Source organism: Aethalodelphis obliquidens, unplaced genomic scaffold, assembly GCF_003676395.1.
Source record: "Aethalodelphis obliquidens isolate GAN/ISIS:26980383/991018 unplaced genomic scaffold, ASM367639v1 scaffold10, whole genome shotgun sequence".
Classification (NCBI taxonomy): Eukaryota; Metazoa; Chordata; class Mammalia; order Artiodactyla; family Delphinidae; genus Aethalodelphis; species Aethalodelphis obliquidens.
In genome coordinates this window covers 7,947,590-7,972,287 of record NW_020837954.1, presented here as the reverse complement: position 1 = coordinate 7,972,287, position 24,698 = coordinate 7,947,590, and the positions used below count along the sequence as shown (strand labels likewise).

General features: G+C 39.4%; 2 protein-coding genes across 6 annotated transcripts in view; both read left to right on the top strand.

Annotated features, from left to right (window-relative positions):
* Positions 1-311: 311 nt before the first annotated feature.
* On the top strand, positions 312-1,713 carry LOC113622962 (uncharacterized). Its single transcript, XM_027111728.1, has 2 exons — positions 312-380; positions 904-1,713. The coding sequence occupies exons 1-2, from the start codon at positions 312-314 to the stop codon at positions 1,573-1,575; spliced, it is 741 nt and encodes a 246-aa protein (XP_026967529.1). The 3' UTR covers positions 1,576-1,713.
* The window catches only part of HECTD1 (HECT domain E3 ubiquitin protein ligase 1), a 91,451-nt gene continuing 68,062 nt past the window's right edge, over positions 1,310-24,698 (top strand). For all 5 annotated transcript variants that reach the window (XM_027110991.1, XM_027110994.1, XM_027110995.1 and 2 more), the window contains exons 1-2: positions 1,310-1,423; positions 2,750-3,024. In XM_027110991.1, coding sequence (XP_026966792.1) covers positions 2,885-3,024 — 140 coding nt within the window. In that variant the 5' untranslated portion in view covers positions 1,310-1,423; positions 2,750-2,884. The remainder of the gene's footprint in view (positions 1,424-2,749; positions 3,025-24,698) is intronic.

Here is a 24,698-nt window from a genome sequence, read left to right as displayed (position 1 = left end):
TTAATTTGACCTATTAACCGGAGACCTGGGAACACTTACCTGCTACAATGGGACATGTACCTATAGATATCTGAGGTGTAAATCTGTAATTTCCAAAATACTAGTTCTTCAAGCAATGTAGCAGCTTCTCTGATTGCTTAAAGGAACACGACTCAAATACTATCATGTAATACTCATTTTCGTTTAAAATATGAAAAAGTGATAGTACAGTGGGTGTACGGGGCATGGGTTTACTTATCTCACAAACCAATGGATTCATTTCTTGATTTAAAAAAAAGCTATATTCACATTTCCAATTAATTACATCCTAAATGTCTCCAAGCCCGTCCCATAAGCAGGCATATTTTGTTTTCAACGCGTGTGAAATAAAACGTTTGAAGGTAATAATAATGGACATATTGGAGACTACAACGCAGAGAAAGAACTCAAAAGCACACTCGAGGAGCTGCTTCTACTGGGGACGCCACTGGGCCTGATTCACGCTTTTGGGAGCCGCAGTGCTCTCTCTCATCTGTACAATGGAGAGGATACTCGACAATATTTACCTCCCAGGGTGGTGGTGAAAGTTTTCCTTTCTGGTGAACTGCCGGGCGGTTTGCCTACCGAATGGAGGCGCTTTTCTTCCCCCGACGCACTTCCGTGCGCGAGGAGGGATGACCAGCCGAGAGGAGGGTAAGCTCGTGGCGGAGGTCGCCTGGGCCGCAGCTTTCACGCGGGGCGTCGGGGCCTTCAGCTGGAGCACGTCAAATGTGTACACACCGTGCAAAACACGCTGAGCGTGCGTGCACCCGTGTGCGCGGGGTGCTGGGAGTGCGCTCGGATTGACAGCGAAGCGTGAAGGCGCAGGGCGTACGACAGAAAAGCGACAGCCGACGAGGTCGAAGGAGTCCGAGGCCCCGGTAGCGGCGACGACGCGTCCGGTCGCCCGGCGCCCCGGCTAGGCGCCCCAGCGCTGTGGGCCGACTGGTCTCCGCAGCGCCCCACGTGGCGGCCGGCAGGGTCGAGCGGGGAGAGCATATTTGCTCCGCCTCCGCCGCGCACGGTTGCCCTCCGCAGTTTCCCCGCCCGGCTCTCACCCGACCCTCCACCCATCCCCCTCCCGGATCGCGATGGACGCTGCATCTCCCAGCCGCCGCCGCCGGCAGCACCACGCGGGGCTCTGAGCAGCTGCAGGGCCTGAGGAGACGCGTGCCGAAGACGGGACGTGAGCTGGCGGCCGCCGGTCTGGGGAACCTCTCGCTTCCCTGTCACCAGGTCCTGGCGGAGGAAGGGGAGGGACGAGACGCGGCTTTTCCTGTGCCGCCTGCCCGGCTCGACCTGCGCGGCCTGCAGCTTCCTGGGAACTCGAGGGCCGCGGCCGGGCCTTGCTCTGCCCGCGGCCTGCTTGGAGCTGGACCGGGGCGGTTTGGGACGACAGGCCCGGGTAAGAGCTTGAGGGAAGGGGAGGCGGGAGCGCCTTGGGCGGTCGGAAAGGCCAGGCGTGGTGCAGGCATCTGGGATGCACGGCCGCGGGCCGGGAGCGAGACCCCGGACCCTGGTGAGGTCGGCGGGGCTGCCGCCGACTCACCCGCTTAGCCCCTTTGTTCCCCTCCTCCGGCCCTGCCCGCGTAGGGACCCGGCTTCTCCGAGCTGGAGCTCATGGCTGGCCCCCCTTGTCCTTGAGAAGGGTTCGCCGCCCGGCGGGGCCAGGGACGTCCCGCCGGGCCTCGGAGTTACGGGCGCCGCTCCCGGGAGACCCATCGCCCTGCCCGCCCCGGCGGCCTCCTCTCAGGCAGAGAGGCTTGCTGCTCCTCCTCCCAAACTTCCCCTCCTCCTCGACACAGGTACCTAACTTAGCCGGGTTTGGTGCCGGAAAACCTGAGCGCGGTGCCTGCGCCGCCCGGTGCGGAGTCGGCTGGGCCCGGAGTGTTGGGTCATCCCTGCAGATCGCCGCCTTTGGGTGCCCAGCGGGACCTGCCGCTGGATTTATACACCTGCAGCTGGGTTACGTGGGACCCAAAGCTGTCCTTCCGTCAGGGCGCTTACGAGCTTTTGTAATGCTTATTGGGGCTGCTTTTCCGATGTTGTTGCTGCTGTCGTTGTTGTTGTTTTTAATTAACTGCCTCATTCTGTGGGGCTGGGGAAGGAGGACCGTAGATTGGCCTATGTTCTGATCCGTAACGTGTTAGTCCATTGCACTTACTTTTAGCATTTCTTTTTAAACTTTTAAGAACAGTTGTCAAGACTGCCAAAATTCCTAATAAAGTCTTTATTCATAGATAGATCTTGTATCTAATTATCATTTGTATTTGGACATCTTAAGAGCAGTAAATAAATTGAGAAGTCAGTAGAATTTATGAAATTGGAGGTAATTTTAAAGTAGAAACTTAATTTGGGGGGGAATTCGATCAAAGTGCTTAGTCTCCTTAAAATACTGAATCTAACCCTTATCAGAAGATCGGTTTTGGGTGGAGGAAGGGGAAAGAAGTTTGCTGGAAAAAAAAAAAGAACCTTTTTAGTAAGGTGTTGTTTGCTTTTTGGCGCAGACGTTAGTGATAAGCAGTAGTGGGATCCGAAGCTTGTTTGATTGTCTTTGACAAAGACGGCTCTGGTTTCCAGTTAAGCAGCAACCTAATCAGCTTATACTCTTGTGCAAAACTGGTTTTTATTTAGCACAATGTATGAAGTTAAACCCGAGGAATAAGGAAAGTTGAAAAACTGCATTAAGCGCGCTATCGAAACATACTTATGAGTCTTTTCTAATTCCTAGGAGGACAACACAAAAATTTGGCTCTAGCCGATGTAAAAGAAAAAAATTTTAAACCCACGCTGATCAGTCCTGGACATTTAGAGGACTTTTTGCCTTTACTTTTTAAATTTGAGCAAAGAAGCTTTTAAAAACAACATGGCAGACGTGGATCCAGATACATTGCTGGAATGGCTACAGATGGGACAGGGAGATGAAAGGGACATGCAACTAATAGCCCTTGAACAGCTATGCATGCTGCTTTTGATGTCTGACAACGTGGATCGTTGTTTTGAAACGTAAGTACATCCCTTCATCATCTTCCTTTGGGGTTGCTGTAGGGACATCTACATAACATGTTTTCAACCATTTGCTGATTTCAGTTTGTGTAGAATTTTGTTTAGTGAGTTTTAAAACTATCTTTTAAAAAGTTCTTGCAGTCTTCCATTTACACTTTCCTGAGAAATAAAAATTGGTAGGTGAACTAACTCTAGTAATGATAATTGTGATGACACAAATGCATGTTTATTGGATGAATAGGAATTAGGGAATACTGATTTTAACCCATAGCTTGATTGATTCAATTTCAAAACATGTTATGAGCTGGGAGAATACAAATAGTTCTTTAAAGGTGGCTATTTCTGTATCGAGTAATTGGCTTAAATTGACATGAAAATGCAGATGATAATGAACATATATTCCCAATTGCCCTTTCTTCATTAGTGTTAAGTCTTAGGACACTGTACCTTTTTTTTGGGGGGGGGGGCGGTGCCACATGGCTTGCGGAATCTTAGTTCCCCCCCAGGGACTGAACCCAGGCTACTGCAGTGAAAGTGCTGAGTCCTAACCACTGGACCTTCAGGGAATTCCCTGTACTTTGTTAAGCAAATCATTGCTTTGTAAATTTCAGTTTGGAGAGGGTATAAATTGGATGTTAACCATATAGCATACTTTCCGGAATAAACAGACTTTGATGTTTGGAGAGTTTAAGCAGTTTTATTCAGAGGTTGTGTAGAATTTGTGCAAAAATGTAAAGGAATCAGTACTAGACTGGCCATTAATGCCATGTTTTTCCTCTTATGTGATACTTACCCGGTTAGATTAACTGTTCTTCTGAATGCTGAACACGTTTGGTTTTCATTGTTTATTTTACATTTATATTTACAATTTTGAATTCCGGTGATAAGTAAATGAAAACTCAGATGCTTCTATATTTGTTCTAATGCCGTTTTGAAGTAATTAGTAGAAAATGTTTGAGATGTTGACATAAAATTTGGTATAATTATCTTAATTTCTTTGAGGTGAGAATAAAGGCTGAATTACTAAATTGACAAAGCATTTTTAATCATCTTCATTTTTGAATGATTAATGAAGATGAATTAATAAATAAATAGTTAATAATTCTTAGTTGTAAATCCCATTGAGACAGTACTATTATGATAAAAATCCTTATGAACAAAGTTCCCAAATCACAGTCTGTTAGTGACTCCTTTATTTCAAGTAGTTATTGTTATTGGCAAACTTTGAGAACATAATAATTTTGCTGCTCTGTTAACGCTTGTTTTGGTCAGATTCATAGAAAAGTGAAATAGGTTTTTGAACATTCATAGATTTCATTAGAGAGTTTTCATTGACCTGAGAATTACTTTTGGTATTTTAAAAAGTAAGTCATACCTACCAGTCAAATCAACTATCATGTCTTCCATTAAGTAGTAACATATAGTAGAGGTGTTTGTAATGGCATTTTTTAGAAGTGTTATTATATTGAAACAATTTTAAAGGAAATTTTTATTTATTTTTAAAATTTTTTACTTTATAAATTTATTTATTTTATTTTTGGCTGCGTTGGGTCTTCGTTGCTGTGCATGGGCTTTCTCTGGTTGCGGCGAGCGGGGGCTACTCTTCATTGCATGGAGGTACCATGGATGATTCAGGTTACAATGGATGATGATGCCATTCAGTGAGAGAGAACACTGGAAGAGGACCATGTTTTTGTTTTTTGTTTTTGGTTTTTGGTTTTTGGTTTTTTTTGGCCACGCCTCATGGCTTGTGGGATCTTAGTTCCCCAACCAGGGATTGAACCTGGGCCCCTGAAGTGAAAGCGCCAAGTCCTAACCACTGGACTGCCAAGGAACTCCCATGTTTTGAGGGACTGAGATCATGAGTGTGGTTGTGGCTAGATTCTCATATCTGCTTTGCATTTATTGTGTTGCATTATATTGTTTTGACTGAAATATATGAAAAAAAACTCATCCCCCGCATAGATGTAGCTGGAAAAGGGAGGAATGTTGTAATGATTTTTTGCGTGTAATTATGGATATTCTTCTTTGATATCATACGAAACTGAGGGGGGGAGTGTAGTTTCTTTTTTTTTTTAATTAATTTTTATTGGAGTATAGTTGCTTTACAATGTTGTGTTAGTTTCTGCTGTACAGCAGAGTGAGTCAGCTATATGTCCCCTTCTTTTTGGATTTCCTTCCCATTTGGGTCACCACAGAGCATTCAGTAGAGTTCCCTGTGCTATACAGTAGTTTCTCATTAGCTATCTATTTTATGCATAGTAGTGTATAGGCAAGTGATAGTTTCTGAAGGGTTAGTTATAATGTGGGTTCTGAAATATCAGTGAACTTGTCATACTCTTGTACATTAAAATCTGTTGGTCTCTCTGGTACTTTGAATGGGTTGGTTTTTTAAAAAATATTTATTTATTTATTCTTTTGGCTGTGCCAGGTCTTAGTTGTGGCACGCAGGATCTTTAGTTGCGGCATGTGGGATCTAGTTCCCTGACCAGGGATTGAACCCAGGCCCCCTGCATTGGGAGCATGGAGCCTTAGCCACTGGACTACCAGGGAGGTCCCTGAGTGGGTTTTTTTAAACCCATGTTTAAGTTTTAAAGATCATGCACTGGTCATGTGAAAAGTATTGGTCTACTGAGTTATACAGATATTCCTAATGTTGCCATATGTCATTCTACAGTATCACAAACTCACATTTGTTATTGCGACTACTAATCTCATCAGAAAGGTCTTTAAATATTGGGAAGCTCTGTCAAGCTCCTGGTGGCAGGTACAAGTTGTGATTTTTGCTTGAAAGCTTGAATGTTATCATTGGCAACAAATACTGTCAGTTGTTTTTCCTTGAAGTGAAAGGCTTACTTGGTTAATTTTTGAGAAAATGTTTGCCAGATATCCAAGTCTGAATAACCACAATTTGCCTGAAGTTCTTTCAAGTAAAAATGATGTTGCATGAAAAAAAGTGGCTAGTTCAGCTCTCCAACAGTTGTACAAGTACTCTTCCTGTGCAGAAGTGCTTTATGCTTACTTTCCGTTTCCTTAAGTAGGATATTAAAAAGATATGTATTCAAGGGTTGAGGTTTAGTAAAATAAATAATTTTTCCCCCCATGCTAGAGCTTGGCAGTGAAGAATACCATACCATTACTAGTGGTACAGTTTAGTGCCGCTGCCTTGATTCATGCTAAAGCACCAGCAGTTTTATCCACCATTGCTTTTGCATTAGTGCACATTAACGCAGGGAAGAGAGGGATTAAAGAAGAGAAAGAACAATTATGTTGCATACTCGTGAGAGGTCAAGTAGGGTGAAGACTAAAAGGTGTCCTTTGGATTTAGCAACATTTCCAAGATCATTGATCTTTTTTCTTTTTAATAAATTTATTTGTTTTATTTATTTATTTTTGGCTGCGTTGGGTCTTCATTGCTGCGCACAGGCTTTCTCTAGTTGCGGTGAGCGGGGGCCACTCTTCGTTGCAGTGTGCGGGGCTTCTCATTGCGGTGGCTTCTCTTGTTGCGGAGCACAGGCTCTAGAGTGCGGACTCAGTAGTTGTGGTGTACGGGCTTAGTTGCACCGCGGCATGTGGGATCTTCCCGGTCCAGGGCTTGAACCTGTGTCCCCTGCATCGGCAAGTGGATTCTTAACCAGTGTGCCACCAGGGAAGTCCCAAGATCATTGATCTTAATGAGAGCTGAATGGAGTGGCTTGAGGGCCAGATTTGAATGAGTTGAAGAAAGAAATGGAGACAGGGAGTATGGAAAAATTTTTGAGAAGTTGTATTGGAATGGGAGTGTGGGGCTTTTTCTTTTAGAGGTCAGAGAGTTAGTAGAGAAAAAAAAAAGTTAGGAGAGAGAATGGATAATTCATAGTATAAGGATTCTGAGAAACTGGGAGTAATGTGCATAATGTGAATCACGTGGGGATCTTGTTAACATTGCAAATTCTGATTCAGTTGGTATGGTGTGGTGCCTGATATTCTGCATTCCTAGTATGCTCTCAGATAATGCTGAAGTTGTTGGTTGGAAAATCCCACCTTGAGTATTAAAGCTTTGGTCCACTGGTGGAGAGATAGATTTAAGGTAGTGTGTTCCTTGTTGTAACACAGGAAAGAGGAAGATGTTTTAGGTTTGATGGTAAAAAGTTGAAGGGATTTCTGTCTGATGACGTCTGTTTTCTCCCTGAAGTAGGAGATTGAAAACAATGGTAATATCTAGGATTGGTATGGGGAGATGATTATGTTCATGCAGTGCTTGTGGCTTCATAGCAGATATCCCTGCCTATAAGCTAACTATACGCAGAGTTCCAGTCTTAAAATATTTTTATGGTCTTTTTTTCCCCAGCTTTATTGAGGTATAATTGACTATAGTCTAAAAATACTGATTTGACTGTATTATTCCTCTTTACAAAATCTTTTGTGTTCTTTACCTAGTGAATAAAATTTAAATGCCTTCAAATACCTCTGCTGCATCTCACGCATACATACTACTATTACTTTTGTTTTTCCATTGCTAACATACTGCTGTTGTACAGTAGCTAGATATTGAAGAAATTCTTTATATTGTGCCTGTTTTCCATAGTCCTTAAAATGCTTATAGAAAGTACTTTTGGAGTCAAACTGGTTGAGGAGTCTTCTGGAGGAAGAGCATCGTGTTCTTCTCTAAAGGAGAAACAGTGATCGCATCGATATGTATTGATGTTTTCTCTACCCACTTCCATTAATGTACCTGCCTTTTCCATATTTTCTTCTACCCAGTGGCAGAGTAATAGGGAAGTGAAATTACTTTTTTTTATCAGTCCTGCAGCCGAGCCTTCCCTGCACAGAGAATGCTCATTGTATCAAACACATATAATCCTGAAAAGTTAGATAAGTGAATTTCTGTAAACAGAGCAGCTGTATATGTGCTTTTCAGTGGACAGCAGAGAGAAGTGCTGGAAGATGAGAAGCATGCTCTGTCAGTGCTCTAGGGGGCTCATAGATAATGAGCTTCAGTGAGCTTTCATTTTGTTTTCAAAGTGTCTGTCACCTTAAAAATGTAAAAAACAAAACACTCTTCTAGTTTACAGCAATATATATGTATACTTTGCATAGTACTTGTTGACTGTGTCATTAGATCTTTTTTTTTTTTTTTGCGGTACGCGGGCCTCTCACTGCTGTGGCCTCTCCCGTTGCGGAGCACAGGCTCCAGATGCGCAGGCTCAGCGGCCATGGCTCACGGGCCCAGCCGCTCCGCGGCATGTGGGATCCTCTCGGACTGGGGCATGAACCCGTGTGCCCTGCATTGGCAGGCGGACTCTCAACCACTGCGCCACCAGGGAAGCCCGTCATTAGATCTTTTAATGCCTCAGAGCCCAGCACTGTTATTCTCATCTTTGTATCCTACCCCCAACACTTAGCACAGTGCTTGGCACCAAAAGGCATTCAGTAAGGGACTTCCCTGGCGGTCCAGTAGTTAAGACTCCACGCTTCCACTGCAGGGGACACGGTAGGTTCGATCCCTGGTTGGAGAACTAAGATCCCACATGCCACAGAGTGTGGCCAAAAAAACCCAAAAACAAACAAAACAAAAGGCATTCAATAAATATTTGTTGAACGAATTGTCAGTTTTGTGTGTGTACTTTAATTGGAGAAAAACAAGTCTACATATTGGAATTTGACTTACTCCTTTTTCTTTGAGAGGGAAGGCTGTAATTTTTAACTGTATGCCAAGAGTTATTGTAAGTTAAGCAATACAGAGTCAAGGCTGGGGGCAGGGGCAAGAATGGAATAAAAGATAAAATGGATCAAAAGATGTTATTTATTATCTTCAAGAAACAAAATTTATTAATTTTTTACAGTTAAAATTTTTAGTGTTTTTTTTTTTTTTTTAGTAAATGAAGTGCTCAATTTAGGGACTATATTCAGTAAAATATCGCCACGATAGATAACTTCCTTTATCTAAAAAAAGTTAAATTTCTTTATATTGTAAATCTTCTGAAATCTTGGTCCAAGTCATATAGTCTGGAAAAAGCATATGGTAGTAATAGTATAGAAAGGATTACAGTTCCTAAGAGAAATTATTTCTCTTTGTAACCTCATGAAACTTTTTTTGCACTTGTTTTAAGTTACTTATCTCTGTTTCCATTAGGGAAAGATTCTTTCATCATTGCAGGTAGCATTTTGGAAACTATTGCTTAAATTGGATTCATCTGAACATTCTACTAAATCTCATTTGTGTGGTTGACTGATCTGACCGTAGTTCTGTAGAGATTGAGTGATCTTAAAGTTTCCTAATTAGGACACCTTTGGGTCTATAAATTGGTATTATAGTATAGTACTGGGTTTAATATGTAAAAATAATTTCTACCTATGATGTAAGAGGTAAATATTTAGCAAGTTTAAAAGTTTTATTAATCCTTTAATTGTGATGCATCTATTTGTGCCATAGATTTGTTCTTTTAGCACTATTCAGGGAGGACTGTGATTATTATATGTATGCTATTTAATTTTGTCTTAAATTTAAATTACATACGGATTTTGGCAGACGGATACAGTTGTGTAACTACCGCCACAACTAAAATTCAGAACAGTTCCATCATTCCCCAAAATTCTCTAGAGTTCTCCCTTTGAAGTTAAACCCTCCCCCAACCCCAGTGCCTGGCAACCAGTGGTCTTTTCTCTGTTGCTATAGTTTTGACTTTTCCAGAATGTCATATAAATGGAATGATATATACAGTGTGTAGCCTTTTGAGTTTTCTTGTAGTATATTACATTTGAGAGTCATCTATATGTGTATAACAGTAATAGCTAAATAGTATTTCATTTTATGGATGTACCGCAGATGGTTTATCCATTCACCTCTTGAAAGACATTTGGGTTTTTCTAGTTTTGGTGATTATAACCAAAGTTGCTATAAACATTAGCATACAGATTTCTGTGTAAATTTGAGTTTTTATTTCTTCTGAATTTCTTACAGATAAATGTGACAAGATGTAGAAACTGATGAACTGATTGCAAAATTCATTTGAAAATGCAAAGGACCTAGCTAGCCAAAACATGAAGTATAAGGTTGGAGGACTAATACTACTGTATTTCAGTTCTTATTATTGCAGCTGCAGTAGTCAAAACAGTGTAGTATTGGTATAAAGGTAAATGGATCAATGATATAGAATAGAGAGTTCAGAAATAGACTCATACCTAGACAACTTATTTCAACAAAGGTGCAATGACAGTTAAGTGGAAAAGGATATTTTTTTATGCTGCTGGAACAACTTGGTATCTATATGCAAAAAAGAAAAAAATTAACCTTTACCTATACCCCACACCATATACAAAAATAAGTTCAAAAGGGATCATAGACCTAAACATAAAACCTAAAACTATAAAACCTCTAGAAGAAAACATAAGAGAAATCCTTTGTGACCCCAGGTTAAGCAGATATTCTTAAATAAACACCAAAAGCACAATCCATAAGAGAATAAATTGATGTGTTTGAGGGGATTTTTTAAAATTAATTAATTAATTTATTTAAAAAATTTATTTTTGGCTGCATTGGGTCTTCATTGCCACGTGTGGGCTTTCTCTAGTTGCAGCGAGTGGGAGCCACTGTTCGTGGCGGTACACGGGCTTCTCGTTGCGGTGGCTTCTCCTGTTGCAGAGCATGGGCTCTGGCGCATGGGCTTCAGTAGTTGTGCCATGCAGGCTCAGTAGTTGTGGCTCACAGGCTCTAGAGCGCAGGCTCAGTAGTTGTGGCACATGGGCTTAGTTGCTCCGCAGCATGTGGGATCTTCCAGGACGAGGGATCGAACCTGTGTCCCCTGCATTGGCAGGTGGATTCTTAACCACTGTGCTACCAGGGAAGTCTGTGTTTGAAGGTTTTTACTAAATTCAATTTCTGTAATAGAGGACTGCTCAAGTTACTTAATTTTTCTTGAGTGAATTGTAGCATGTCTTTCAAGGAATTGGTCTATTTAATATAAATTAAAATTTATGGGCATAATGTTGTTTGTAGTATGCTTTTTTATCCTTTGAATGTTTATATGGTCTGCAGTGATAATTCTCTTTTTTTTTCACACACACACACACACACACACACACTGTATTTTATCTTTACAAGAGATAAATAAACTGGCAACAAGCATTGTAAATGGATGACCACAACAAAAGCAACAGTGATTGCAATTACCAAACATGAAACACACTCATACTATGTCATAATATTGACATTCAGTCCAGTAATCCTCCACTGTAACAACTCCTTTACTTTGCAGTGAAAATTGATTTGTATATTTTTTGCCTCTGAATCCTTGTGGGATTTTTTTTTCTTTTATTCAAACAGAAAGCCACAAAAATTATAATCATCCTCATCAGTTCACTCAGTCCCATGTAATTAATTTTTTTTTCATCTTGATCTTTTGTTAGCACTTTTATGAATTCATCAGTTTTCCATTAGAGTTCTGAAAATGCTTATTCATTCAGTTCAGCAGTATAGTCAGTTACCAGAAACCTGTACTTGTCAGAGTCTTTTCCATGAATTCCTTGAAGATGAAACGCTTTTATAGGAACATTTTTGCAAAAGCATCAGAGTACACCCAGAACTGTCTGTAAATGATAATTATCTTTTTCATCCTGATATTGGTAATTTTTATATTTTGGTCAATCTGGCTAGAGATTTATCAATTTTATTAATTTTTTCAAAGAATCGGCTTTTAGTTTCATTCCTTTTTTCTATTTTTCTGTTTTAAGTTTCATTGATTTCTGCTCTTTATTATTCCCTTCTGGGTTGATTTGGGGTTTAATTTGCTCTTTTTTTCTAGTTTCTTAGGTAGAAGCTGAGATTTGAGACCCTTTCTAATATAAATTTAATACTATAAATTTTTCTTTTATGTTTTCATTGATGTTCTATATTCATTTTCACTTGGTTCAGAATATTTTAAAATTTTAATTGAAACTTTCTTTTTTACCCTTGGGTTATATAGCAGTATGTTGCTTAATTTTCAGATATTTGGGGATTTCCCAGATATTTTTGTGTTATTATTGTGGTCAGAGGACACACTTAATATTATTTCAGTTATTTTAGATTTATTAAGGTTTTTTTATGGCCCACAGTATGGTCTATTTTTGGTAAATGGACCATATGCACTTGAGAAGAATATATATTCTTCTGTTGTTGGGTAGAATGTTCTACAAGTGTCAAATTAGGTCAAGTTGATTGACAGTGTTGTTCAGTCTATATCCTTGTTGATTTTCCGTCTGTTTTACAGGTTACTGAGAGAGGCGTGTTGAAGTCTCCAAGTATAGTTATTGATTTATCTATTTAGCTTCATTTCTCTCCATTTTTGCTTCATGTATTTTGAAGCCCTGTTAGATGTCTTAAGATTGTTAAGTTTTCTTGTTAAAGCGACCCTTCTATCGTTATGTAATGTCCCAATTTCTCTCTGATAATTTTCCTTGTTCTGAAGTGTACTTTGACATAAATATAGCTACCCCAGCTTTTCTTTTTTCTTTTTTTTTTTTGCGGTATGCGGGCCTCTCACTGTTGTGGCCTCTCCTGTTGCGGAGCACAGGTTCCAGACACGCAGGCTCGGCGGCCATGGCTCACGGGCCTAGCTGCTCCGCGGCATGCGGGATCTTCCCAGACCGGGGCACGAACCCGTGTCCCCTGCATCGGCAGGTGGACTCTCAACCACTGCGCCACCAGGGAAGCCCCCAGCTTTTCTTTTGATAGTGTTTGTTTGCTATATCTTTTTCCACTTTTTTGTTTTAACCTGTCTGTAGCGTGAGTTTCTTGTGGACAGTATGCAGTTAGCTTGTGTTTTTTAATCCAGCCTGACAATCTTTGTTTCTAATTGGTGAGTTTAGACCACTTACATTTAATGTCGTTTTTGGTATTTTTACATATGTGTCTAACATTTTATTTGGTTTTTTTGTTGTTCTGTTTCTTTTTTTGTGTCTTTGTTTTTTCTTTCCTGCCTTTTGAATTACTTGAATATTTTTGTAGCATTCTATTTTAATTTACCTATAGTTTTTTTTGACTCTGTCTCTTTGTATTTTTTAGTGGTTGCTTTAGGGATTGCAGTTAACTCAGAGTTAACGTTTAACCATTTAAAGTGAAATGATGAAGGCTTACAACTATGTAGATTCCTTTATCCCTGTGTTACAGTTGTCATATGTATTGTCTACATATGTTGAAAACCTCAAGAGACAATGTTGTAATTTTTGCTTTCAGCAGTTTAATAGGGGGGAAATAATCTATTATATTTACCCAGATACTTATCATTTCTGTTGTTCTTCCTTCATTCCTGAAGTTCCATGTATCTCTCTGGTGTCATTTCCTTTCATCTTGAAGAACTTTCTGTAGCATTTCTTTTAGGAGAAGTCTTTCGGTGGTGAGTTCTCTTAGTTTTCCTTCATCTGAGAATGTCTTTATTTTACTTTCATGCTGTGAAGATATTTTTGCTGGATATAGAATTGTGTAGTGCCAGTTCTTTTCAGCATTTTAAAGATGTTGTTCCACTATCTTCTGGCTTTTATGGTTTCTGATGAGAAATCTGCATTCATTCTAATCTTTGTTTCTTTGTGTTGTTTTTCTTCTTTCTGCTTTCAAGATCTTTTTTTCTCTACCTTTGATTTTTTGCAGTTTGATTATGATTTGTCTGTACATGGTTGTCTTTGAATTTGTCTTATTTCAGGTTTAATGAGCTTCTTAAATCTGTATGTCTTTCACCAAATACAGAAAGTTCCTTCAAATCTGTCTTCTGTACCAATTTTTTTCTCATTCTGGGACTCCAGTGGCACAAATGTTACTTTTTGGTATGCTCCCTCAGATCCCTAAGAATCTGTTCCCCTTTTTCCCCCCAGTATTTTTCCCTGTGTTCTTCAGACTGGATAATTTTTGTCGATCTGTTTTCAGATTCACAGACTCTTTATCTGTCATCTTCATTCTGCTCTTGAGCCCATCCAGTGAAGTATTCTTTTCCCCATAAACTGTTTTTTCATTTCTAAAATTTTCATTTGATTCCTTTCATACTTTGTATTTTTCTGTTGAAGACTTCTGTTTCCAATCATTTCAAGAATGTTCACATTCAGGAATGTTCGTGGAGTATAGTTATAATAGCTGATTTAGAGTCCTCTATGATAATTTTAACAACTAGGTTGTCTCAGGCTTATATGTGTTGACTGTCTTCTTTCTTGAATTGGATAGATCATATTGTATTGATTTTTTGTGTGTTTCAGGTTGTTTTGGATTTTATCCAAGACATTTGGAATATTATATCGTGAGACTCTGGGTTTTATAAAAACCCTCTGGAGAATGTTGATTTTGTTGTTCTCTTTTGCATGCAGTCAACCTGGTTAAATTTAGACTGCAAGCTCTGTCTTGCTCTCTGTGGGTGGTGGTTCCAATGCCTTTGTTATGGTGTTTGGGTCTACTTTGTGCATGTGTCACTCAGAGTTTAGTCTGGGACTTGGGTGGTGGATTATGTCATAGTGCAGTTGTCAAAGTGTTTGCTATTGTTTTTTATCTTTGTCTTCCATATATTCAGAGGTGGGCTCAGAACTTGTGTCAGGGATCATTTTTCTAGCTCCTTTTTCTCTGAGATTTCCCCCACATCTTTCAGCTACCAGGAACCCTTTTTACTAGTGTTCTAGCTAGAAAACTGGGGATCTCTTGAAGTTTTAACCACATTTCCCCCACTCCCCACCCATTCTTCAACCCCCTTGTGCTGTCATATACTTTCTGGGACTGGGACTGCCCTCAGTGTGAAAGTAGTAAGAGAAAAGACAGAAAAAAAATAGCGTGATTCCTTTCATGCTCTTTTGGCTATAGGGGCTCCTTTTCTTAGTTCCCAGTTCTCCCAGGGCCTTAGATGCTTGTGCCACTGTGCATGTATCACGCAGAGTTTTGTTTGGGGCTTTCACCTGGGTCTGGCCTTGAGGCCAGACTGGGAGGAAGTTACCCCAGGAATTTCTCTTCATACCCTCTGGCTCACAGAGGCCCCTTTTCTTGGTCCTCTCAGAGTTCTTTTGTACCCCCCTGCTACGTGGTTTCGGGAGTTGGCCTGTCCAGGGATCAAAGCTGGAAAAGAAAGGAAAGGAAAAAAGCCCTTGAAACTCACTTCCAACGTGGGTCATTATGTTTTGACTTCCTTCCCCAATCCATCTGCTGTTGTCTAGCTTACTTTGGTTAACAGATTTTAAGTTTATTTTGGGGAGTTATGAAATAGGTTTGTTTCAGAAATTTAGAAAAGTCAGAAATCTAGAGAATGAAAATTATAATTGCACCATCTAGAAATAAGCCATTTTAACTTTTTGCTCTAGTTTCTTTGCATATTTTTATGTGATAAACACCAAAATGGATATATTTTTCCCTTTTTCTTTCTTTAATTTCTTTCTTTATTTTCGGCTGTGTTGGGTCTTCATTGCTGTGTGTGGGCTTTCTCTAGTTGTGGCAAGCGGGACTACTCTTTGCTGTGGTGCACGGGCTTCTCATTGCAGTGGCTTCTCTTGTTGCAGAGCACGGGCTCTAGGCATGTCGGCTTCAGTAGTTGTGTCACATGGGCTTAGTAGCTCCACGGCATGTGGAATCTTCCCGGACCAGGGCTCAAACCTGTGTCCCCAGCATTGGCAGGTGATTCTTAACTACTGCACCACCAGGGAAGTCCCCCTTTTCTTTATGTATTTGTATCATTAGTCTTAGTAAACAGCTTTAAAAAACCTGCATAATCTGCCATACGGATGTGTCATATGCTTAATTATACCCTTGTTATTAGATATATAGGTTATGCAACAATGAGCATCTTGGTACATGCATTTTTGCTTGATGGTATGATTTTTTGAACTGCTGACTTCAAAATTACATGTAGGAGGAAACCAAAGTTTGCTTATCTGTTTGGATTAATAATATTTAATTGTTTTTAGAAGTCTGACAAAATATGTTCATATATAATTACCTTCTCATGAGTAATTTCAAAGTGGAACTGCTATTGGTAGCAGACCTTGTGGTTTTTGATTGTTTTGAACTTTACAGTTGATTGCAGGAGAATCTAACTGAAGATAATGGTACAAGTTTTTATTCCCTGGAGGAATGAATGAGTAGGTTAGTGAATTTTTTTTTAATAAATTTATTTATGTATGTATTTATTTATTTTTGGCTGCGTTGGGTCGTCATTGCTGCACGTGGGCATTCTTTAGTTGCGTTGAGCGGGGGCTGCTCTTTGTTTTGGTGTGCAGGCTTCTCATGGTGGTGGCTTCTCGTTGCGGAGCACGGGCTCTAGGTGCGTGGGCTTCAGTGGTTGTGGCTCATTGGCTCTAGAACGCAGGCTCAGTAGTTGTGGCGCACGGGCTTAGTTGCTCCGCGGCATGTGGGATCTTCCCAGACCAGGGCTCCAACCCATGTCCCCTGCATTGGCAGGCAGGTTCTTAACCACTGCAGCACCAGGGAAGCCCCTGAATTTTATCTTTTAAGAGAAATCGGAATGGAAATTTTATAAGTTTATTTATTTTATTTATTTTTGGCTGCGTTGGGTCTTTGTTGCTGCGCATGGGCTTTCTCTAGTTGCAGTGAGTGGGGGCTACTCTTCATTGCAGTGCACGGGCTTCTCATTGCAGTGGCTTCTCTTGTTGTGGAGCATGGGCTCTAGGCACGCGGGCTTCAGTAGTTGTGGCTCACGGGCTCTGAGTGCAGGCTCAGTAGTTGTGGTACACGGGCTTATCTGCTCCGCAGCGAGTGGGATCTTCCTGGACCAGGGCTCAAACCCGTGTCCTCTGCATTGGCAGGCAGACTCTCAACCACTGTTCCAGCAGGGAAGTCCCCCAGAATGGAAATTTTAAAATAATGTTAATATATTCCCAGTTTGGTAGTGTAATTAATTAATTAATTTTGTATCTGCCTTAAGTACATGTTCATACAGAAATAAAGTCTGTATTGGAAATACAGAAATAAAATGTGAGTGTTGAATTTGGGGGGGAGTTATTTATGACTTTTGCTGTTCTAATCAGAGATTTTGTATATCCTGAAGTATTGGTCTATGTATATGTATATGTATACATCTTTAGATTATTTTTGTTTTCTTGGTGGAGGTTTGAATATTCTGTGTTTCATTTTTAAAGTTTATTAAATTCTCTCACAGCCAGCCAAATTTTATGAAATAAAGTTTTTAAAAAATATTTATCAATTTAGCACAAATGTAAAGGTAATATCATTTTTAGTGGCCTAGGAGTGGGGTAATAGGTACTCTAAAATGCTTCTGATGGGAGTATACAGTGGTATAGCCTCTTTAGAAGTCAGTTCTATAATATCTGTCAAACCAAAAAATGTACTCACAGAAATACTTCTGAAGGGACTTCCCTGGTGGTGCAGTGGTTAAGGATCTGCCTGCCAATGCAGGGGACATGGGTTCAAGCCCTGCTCCGGGAAGATCCCACATGCTGCAGAGCAACTAAGCCTGTGCGCCACAACTACTGAGCTTGTGCTCTAGAGCCCGCGAGTCACAACTATTGAGCCCGTGTGCCACACTACCGAAGCCCGCGCGCCTAGAGCCCCTGCTCCGCAACAAAGAGAAGCCACCAAAATGAGAAACCCGCGCACCGCAACGAAGAGTAGCCCCCGCTCGCCGCAACTAGAGAAAGCCCACACACAGCAGTGAAGACCCAATGCAGCCAAATAAATTAAATTTAAAGAAAGAAAGAAAGAAAGAAAAGAAATACTCAAAATCTTTCCTTCATAAATACTGGTACAGATGTGCAAAGATATACTCCCAATATTGTTCACTGCAGGACTGCTTCAAGTAGTAAAAAAAACTGGAAACCATCTAAATGGTTAACAGTGTATGGCTATTCATTATATTGGCTATTATGTAGACATTAGAAAGATTGAACTAGACCTATTCATATTAATGTGGGAAGGTGGTCACAACATATTGATTAAAGAAACGAGCAAGTTATAGGATGGTATTTGTAGTGTGATCCTACTGTAAATAACAAAAGCTTGATGACCAGGCACTGGAATCATCTGATGACTTGTTCTCTCACATGCATTTGAATACTGGCTTTTAGTTGCATTTGTTAGAACATCTGCTGGCCTTGCCATGTGGCTAATTGAGCTTCCTTACAGCATGGTGGTTGTGTTCTAAGAGCAAGAGTCCTAAGAGAATCCAGTAGAATTGAGTTAATGTTAGAAGTCACAAAGTGATAACTTTCACTGTAATCATAAACCTGCCTGGAAACATAAACCCTCTCAGTAGAAAGAATATCAAAGTCACCTTGTAAAAAAGAATTTATGGATATGTGGGATGGGAAATAATGTGGATATCATTGGAAAATACAATCTGCCACAGTATATAATTCTTCAAGCCTCCATCCTTTGCATATACTCTTCTCCTTACTTAGAAGACAGGAGCTTGTCTGCTTGGCAAACTTCTACCCTATGGTTTATGGAGCATCTTTTATGTGCTAAACACTATATTTTATATACTTTATCCCAAGTTCTTGCAATAACTCTTCAAGGCAGAGAATACCTTGATTTAACTCAAACTTCTTCCTTTTTTTGTGAGGTCTTCCTTTCCCCAAATCCCCTGAGCTGAGCTTTCCATCTCTCACACCTTTTTTTTTTAATTGAAGTATAGTTGATGTGCAATATTACATAATTTGTAAGTGTACAACATAAGTATTCACAATTTTAAAGGTTACACTCAATTTATAGTTACTATAAAATATTGGCTATATTCCCTGTGCTGTACAATATAGCCCTGTAGCTTATTTATGCTACACATCATAGTTTGTACCTCTTAATCCCCTATCCCTATCTTGCCCCTTCCCCCTTCCTTCTCCCAACTGGTAACTACTAATTTGTTCTCTATATCTGTGAGTCTCTTTCTTTTTTGTTAGATTTACTAGTTTGTTTTATTTTTTAGATTCCACGTATAAGTGGTATAATACAGTATTTGTGTTTCTCTGACTTATTTCACTTAGCATAATACCCTGCAAGTCCATCCATGTTATTACAAATGGCAAAATTTCATTCTTTTCTTATGGTGAGTAGTATTCCATTGTGTGCGTGTGTGTGTGTGTGTGTATTACATGTTCTTTATCCTTTCTTCTCTTGATGGACACTTCGGTTGCTTCTATATCTTGGCAGTTGTAAATAATGCTGCTGTGAACATTGGGCCACATGTATCTTTTCAAATTACTTTTTTTGTTTTTGTTTTGCATATATACCCAGGTGTGGAAATTGCTGGGTTACATGGTAGTTCTATTTTTAGATTTTTGAGAAACCTTTATACTGTTTTCCATAGTGACTGCACCAATTTACATTCCTACCAACAATGTTCAAGGGTCCCTTTTTCTCCACATCCTTACCAACATTTGTTATTTGTGTTCTTTTTGATGATAGGCATTCTGACAGGTGTGAGGTGGTATCTTATTGTGGTTGACTAGCATTTCTCTGATGATTAATGATGTTGAGCGTCTTGTCATGTGCCTGTTGACCATCTACATGTCCTCTTTGGAAAAATGTCTATTCAGGTCTTCTGCCCCTATTTTTAATCAGGTTGGAGTTTTTTTTTTTTTTTTTTTTTTTTTTTTTTTTATTATTTTTGGCTGCGTTGTGTCTGCATTGCTGCCCATGGGCTTTCTCTAATTGCAGCGAGCAGGGACTTCTCTTGCTGTGGAGCACGTGCTCTAGGCGTGCAGTCTTCAGTAGTTGCAGCATGCAGGCTTCATTAGTTGTGGCTTTCTGGCTCTAAAGCACAGGCTCAGTAGTTGTGGCACTCGGGCTTAGTTGCTCCGAGGCATGTGGGATCTTCCCCAATCAGGGTCGAATCCCTGTCCCCTGCATTAGCAGGCAGATTCTTAACCACTGTGCCACCAGGGAAGTCCCAGTCAGGTTGGTTTTTATTTGGATGTTGAGTTGTATGAGCTGTTTATATATTTTGGATATTAAACTCCCCCCCAAAAAACTTTTAATGAAACTCCTTCTTTCAGGTTTTTATTACAGCACTTACTATATTTATTTTTACTTACTTAAATTATATTTCTCTCTATTAAACTGAATTTTTTGAAACTGGGATTATTTTCATGTATTCATTTATCAAATATTTGAGTGTGCACTAGACAACAAGTACTGGACTTGGTTGTCGGAGAACAGAGATAGATGAGGTACAGACCTTGCTATCAAGTAGCTCATGTTTTCATGGATGAGACAGATAAATGGGAAAATATAGTTTGACAGATGCTTCTGATAGATGGGTTTCACTGAATGTTCTGAAACCACCCAAGAGGAACATAACTGAGAATGCGTGGTGAGGTTTGTCTAAAGCAGGCTTCCAAGAGGAGGTACTCTCTGACCTGAGTGTTCCTAACATATTTTACATTTAATTTTAAAAGTTTCCTTGAAAAAGGAATACAAGTGAAAAAGAGGAGAAGGGGCTAAATGTTTCTTGCAGAGGGGACCTGTTCAAGGCCACGAGGATCTGGAAAGTCTAGTGAGAGATTCTAGTTGGAATTTAATTAAGATATTAAACAGACTTAGGAGGTAGAACCATCAAGATTAGGTATTGATTTTTGTATTTTAGAAACAGGAGTTTGGAAGAATTTTATGATTTTTACTTGAGTGGTTGGATGGCAGGTTAGAGAATAAATAGTATGGTTTTTGGTAGGGAAACTTTGTTTGGTTTTGGCAGGTTGTGTTTGATGGTTCCTGAAACATCTCTAGGTATGACAGATGAGTAAAGGAGGCAGTTGGGTCTGTAATTCTGGACTTCAAGAGAGCAGTTTAGACTAGAGTCTAGATTTGGTGTTTTGGTTTCTATGGGAAATGAGAGATAAAAGTGGATTCACTTTTTTGTGTTGTGGGAAGGTATGGGGCAGGGGAAGGAGACCTAATGGGGGTTGATCTAGGACGAAGGCATGTGTGTGGAGGGGTGGAGACATATTAGTGAGGGGTTGGGCATGGGGGTGGAGAGGTAGATCAGTAGGGGAGCTGATGGAATTCTTTTTTGTTTGGTTTCTCTTTCCATAAGCAAAAAAGTTCTTACTTTTTCTTGGTATCATTCATTCAACAAATAAAACTTGAGTATCTTCCCATATGCAGAGAACCGTGTTGGGTGCTGTGTGAAATACATCTCTGTTCCTGAGGAGCTTACAGATTTTTAGGAGAGAGTTACAGTGGACAACAAAAAATGAAATATAAATATAAATTGTCAAAGTAAATTAAGACAAAAAACAGGAGTCCTGTTTTGAGTAGTTAGTAAAGGTAAGCCTGAAGCTGAGGAGGTAACATTTAGGCTGACAGAAGGATGACAAAGAACCGGCCATGGGAAGAGTAGGGGGAAAAGCATTTTAGGCAGAGGGATCAGCACACACATTAGCATCTTTATGTATCTTTATCTTTCTGTCAGTCTGTTGAAAACCATGAGTTCATACCAGTACCCCCAGTTCCAATCTAACACCACAGGGTTCATTCCAGTTTTTTCTGTGTTTCCAACTCCAGTCCAGTGAGATATCTGGCTCCCATTATCCTCAATATATTTATTAATTTGATCACTTCCCTTGTCTGTGTCAGTTGCCCATTACTGGGGCATTCCCCTGCATAGATGCCCTCTTTATGTTGCTCCTGCTCTTACACCTTATTCCAGACTGATCTTCTCCCTCTAGAAATACTTTCCTCAACACTAGTGCTAAACCTATCTCTTAATGTGAATGTCTAAGTGGCTATTTCAGTAGTTCAGACAAGAGTTTGAAGTTAGCTTAGATTACGTTTGTAAAAGATGTGGAGAGAAGTGGACAGATTTACGATATATTTTAGAGGGAAAATTGGTGGGATTTAACTAACGGATTGGATGTGTAATGTGAGGAAAATGGGGGGGAAAACTGAGGATGATTCTCAGGTTTCTGGGTTTCTGGATGGTTGTGATATTTACAAAGGCAGTGGTTTGGAGGTGGAGGCACATTTGTTTTGAATATGCTCATTTTACGATGCCTGTGATAATTCTAAATGGAGATAGTGATAGTGATTTAGTTGGTCTGGGGTAGAGATAACATTTTGGGAGTTTTCATGGTATGTGGATGAGATTTATAGCTATGGTGTATGAACAAAGAGAATAGATGAGATGAGCTAGAGAAGAGAAGGGAGTTTAGGACTGAGGCTAGAATGGAAAACTAAGGGAGTCACTAAGCCAAGAGAAAATTGGAGAAAAGGTGTGAGATACTCATTGCAGACACTGGAAGAAATGTAGCAGAATTATTGGGCATTGTGTTTATTTAATATTGGTGATCACAGATTTATAATGAGTTTTCTTGATTATGTAAATTAGTTTTTTAGTTAATCTCTGTTGACATGGATACAGACCTGGGGAAGTTGTGGCTGTGGTTGTAGCCCAGGAGGAAGGGCAAGGAACGCGAGGGTCTTGTTCCTAGAAGATAGGCAAGTGCTTCCTGAATAGCCATGAAGCTCAAGTTGAATTTAAAGGCCCAGTTGAAGTATCTATCAACACAGGGTTTCTTTGAAAATGATTCTAGGAAATTGTTACTAACCAACAAGTGAAAAGACAGTTTTAAGGTCTTATAAATGTTTATATCACAGTGGCTGTCTTAAAGCAGGTTATCCAGCAGAGTATGTTAAGCAACAACACTTGTTAGTAATTTGTTTTAGTTGCAATATGAACTTTCAAGTAATATAACTATAGTTCTTTCAATTATTCTGTACTTTTCAGAATTCATTAATTACTATTGATGTGTTTTTCTCTACTTTTTTTGCTCAATTTATAGTTAATTTGTATTGTTGAGATTTTTGTAAATTGCTTTGGTTCTAAATTGAAAAATTAGTGAATATGCCTAAAATACCTTCTCATAGTTTTAAAAGTAACTCAAGAGCTAGAAAAACAAAAATTTTTTCCTGTCTAATAGCCAAAAGTTACAACAGATGTTTTGTACCATACCTTTAAAAAGTTCACAAAGCAGGTTTTCATTATACCTGACATAAAATAAGCTCTTTTAAAATATGTATTCAGGATATTTTTATTTTTCTCTTAGAAATAAAATTGATTACAGTTAACAGCTGAGAACCTATGTTTAGAACTTCTTTCTTTGTGGTTTTGTTTTTTTTTTTTTCATTGGCCCCTTAGCCATACTTGTTCAGGAGATTCATCACATTTTAGGGAACACAGCAGGGATCATAGTTATTCCCCAAATAAGCAGATACCACATTTCCCCATGAATTATAGATAGTTATACTGAACATTTCTCTTAGATTTTGTGTTTTGATGTCCAGTTTTTGTACTGTATAAGATAGATGGATATTTTCTTATTTTTAATATAAATCATATGGTAGATCCATTCTTGTCATTTGATGTGAGGACTGTCAACTTCAAAATTTTGTTCTTTTTTCAAAAGCTACTGTTTTCTAAGGCAAAAAATGTTATTTTTAAGAGTATGTTTTTCCTCAGTAGTATTAACACTTCTACAATCTTATCTCTTTGGTTTACTAACATATTGCCAATGTAGAGAGCAGCAAAAATGCTTTAAGATTCTGATATGCTAGTCAGTCTTCTGATCTTACCTGAGAACTGTCAGACTATCTCCATAACCTAATCTTAAAGCATTTCCTCCTCAGAAAATTTATAGTGACTATGTGACCTAGGTTGCCAGTGATGCTGGCTAATAAAAACCACCTGTGTTTAATCAGTGACTGGTCAGTTACTGAATGCAAGAGGTCTTCTAAAATCTTTGATAATATTCCTGCCGCCGGACCCCTTAAGTGAACATCATTCAAGCAGATAATAAAGGTTAGAGTTACTTTGACGTTCATACATTACAGATATTTTTTAAAAGCTACTGAAGATATGTGCACACTAAAAATTGGAGGAAAAATAATTCCACCGAAACGTTGAGAGTCCAGCAAGCCCTCTGTATCCCTCCACGTATCCTCTGTATCTGTACCATTTAATATAAGGAACTTGAGCATCCACAGATTTTGGTATCCACAGGGGGCCCTGAAATCTTTCCTCCTTGAACACCGAGGGATGACTGTAGTGCCTTTTGTGTTATCTGTAGCTCATTTGAGTTTTGGTCTGTGCAGATAAGTTAAAGTATTTGATGGCATATAACTGAGATCTCTACTAAATTAAATTATGCTCTTTTATAATTTAAGTGTTGATAAAATATTGATTAAAAAATGCAAAATGTTCTTTTGATAAAACTGTCATGCAGGTTTATATAGCAGGTATTAGCTATTCATAGGAGGGAAGGGGAGCTAACATTAATTAGTTTAATATGGTGCCAAGGTACTGAGCTAAGTGTTTAATGTATATAATTTCGTTTAATCTTCATAACATCCATATAAAGTAGATATTGTTTAGATACTATCTTTAGTTTACAAGTCAGGACCAGAAATGCTACATAGCTGTTGTTCTATGTATTACTCTGGTCTGTTAAACCCCAAATCAGCATTTGTTCCCATACAACATGAATTGAACAATGTCCCTGGCATTCAGGAACTCTTAATGTAAATAAGGAAATAAAATGATACATTAAACAATGTGGGAACTGTTTTTATGAGGCTTTAGGAACATGTGAAAATACCACCTGACTATTTGGGGAGGTTAGGGAAGGTTTTACAGAGTTGATGTTTGAGCTTAGTATTGAATAGCAATTTTTTTTGAACATGGTTTCATGTTAATTCTGCTACTTTAAACTGTTTACAACTTTATATT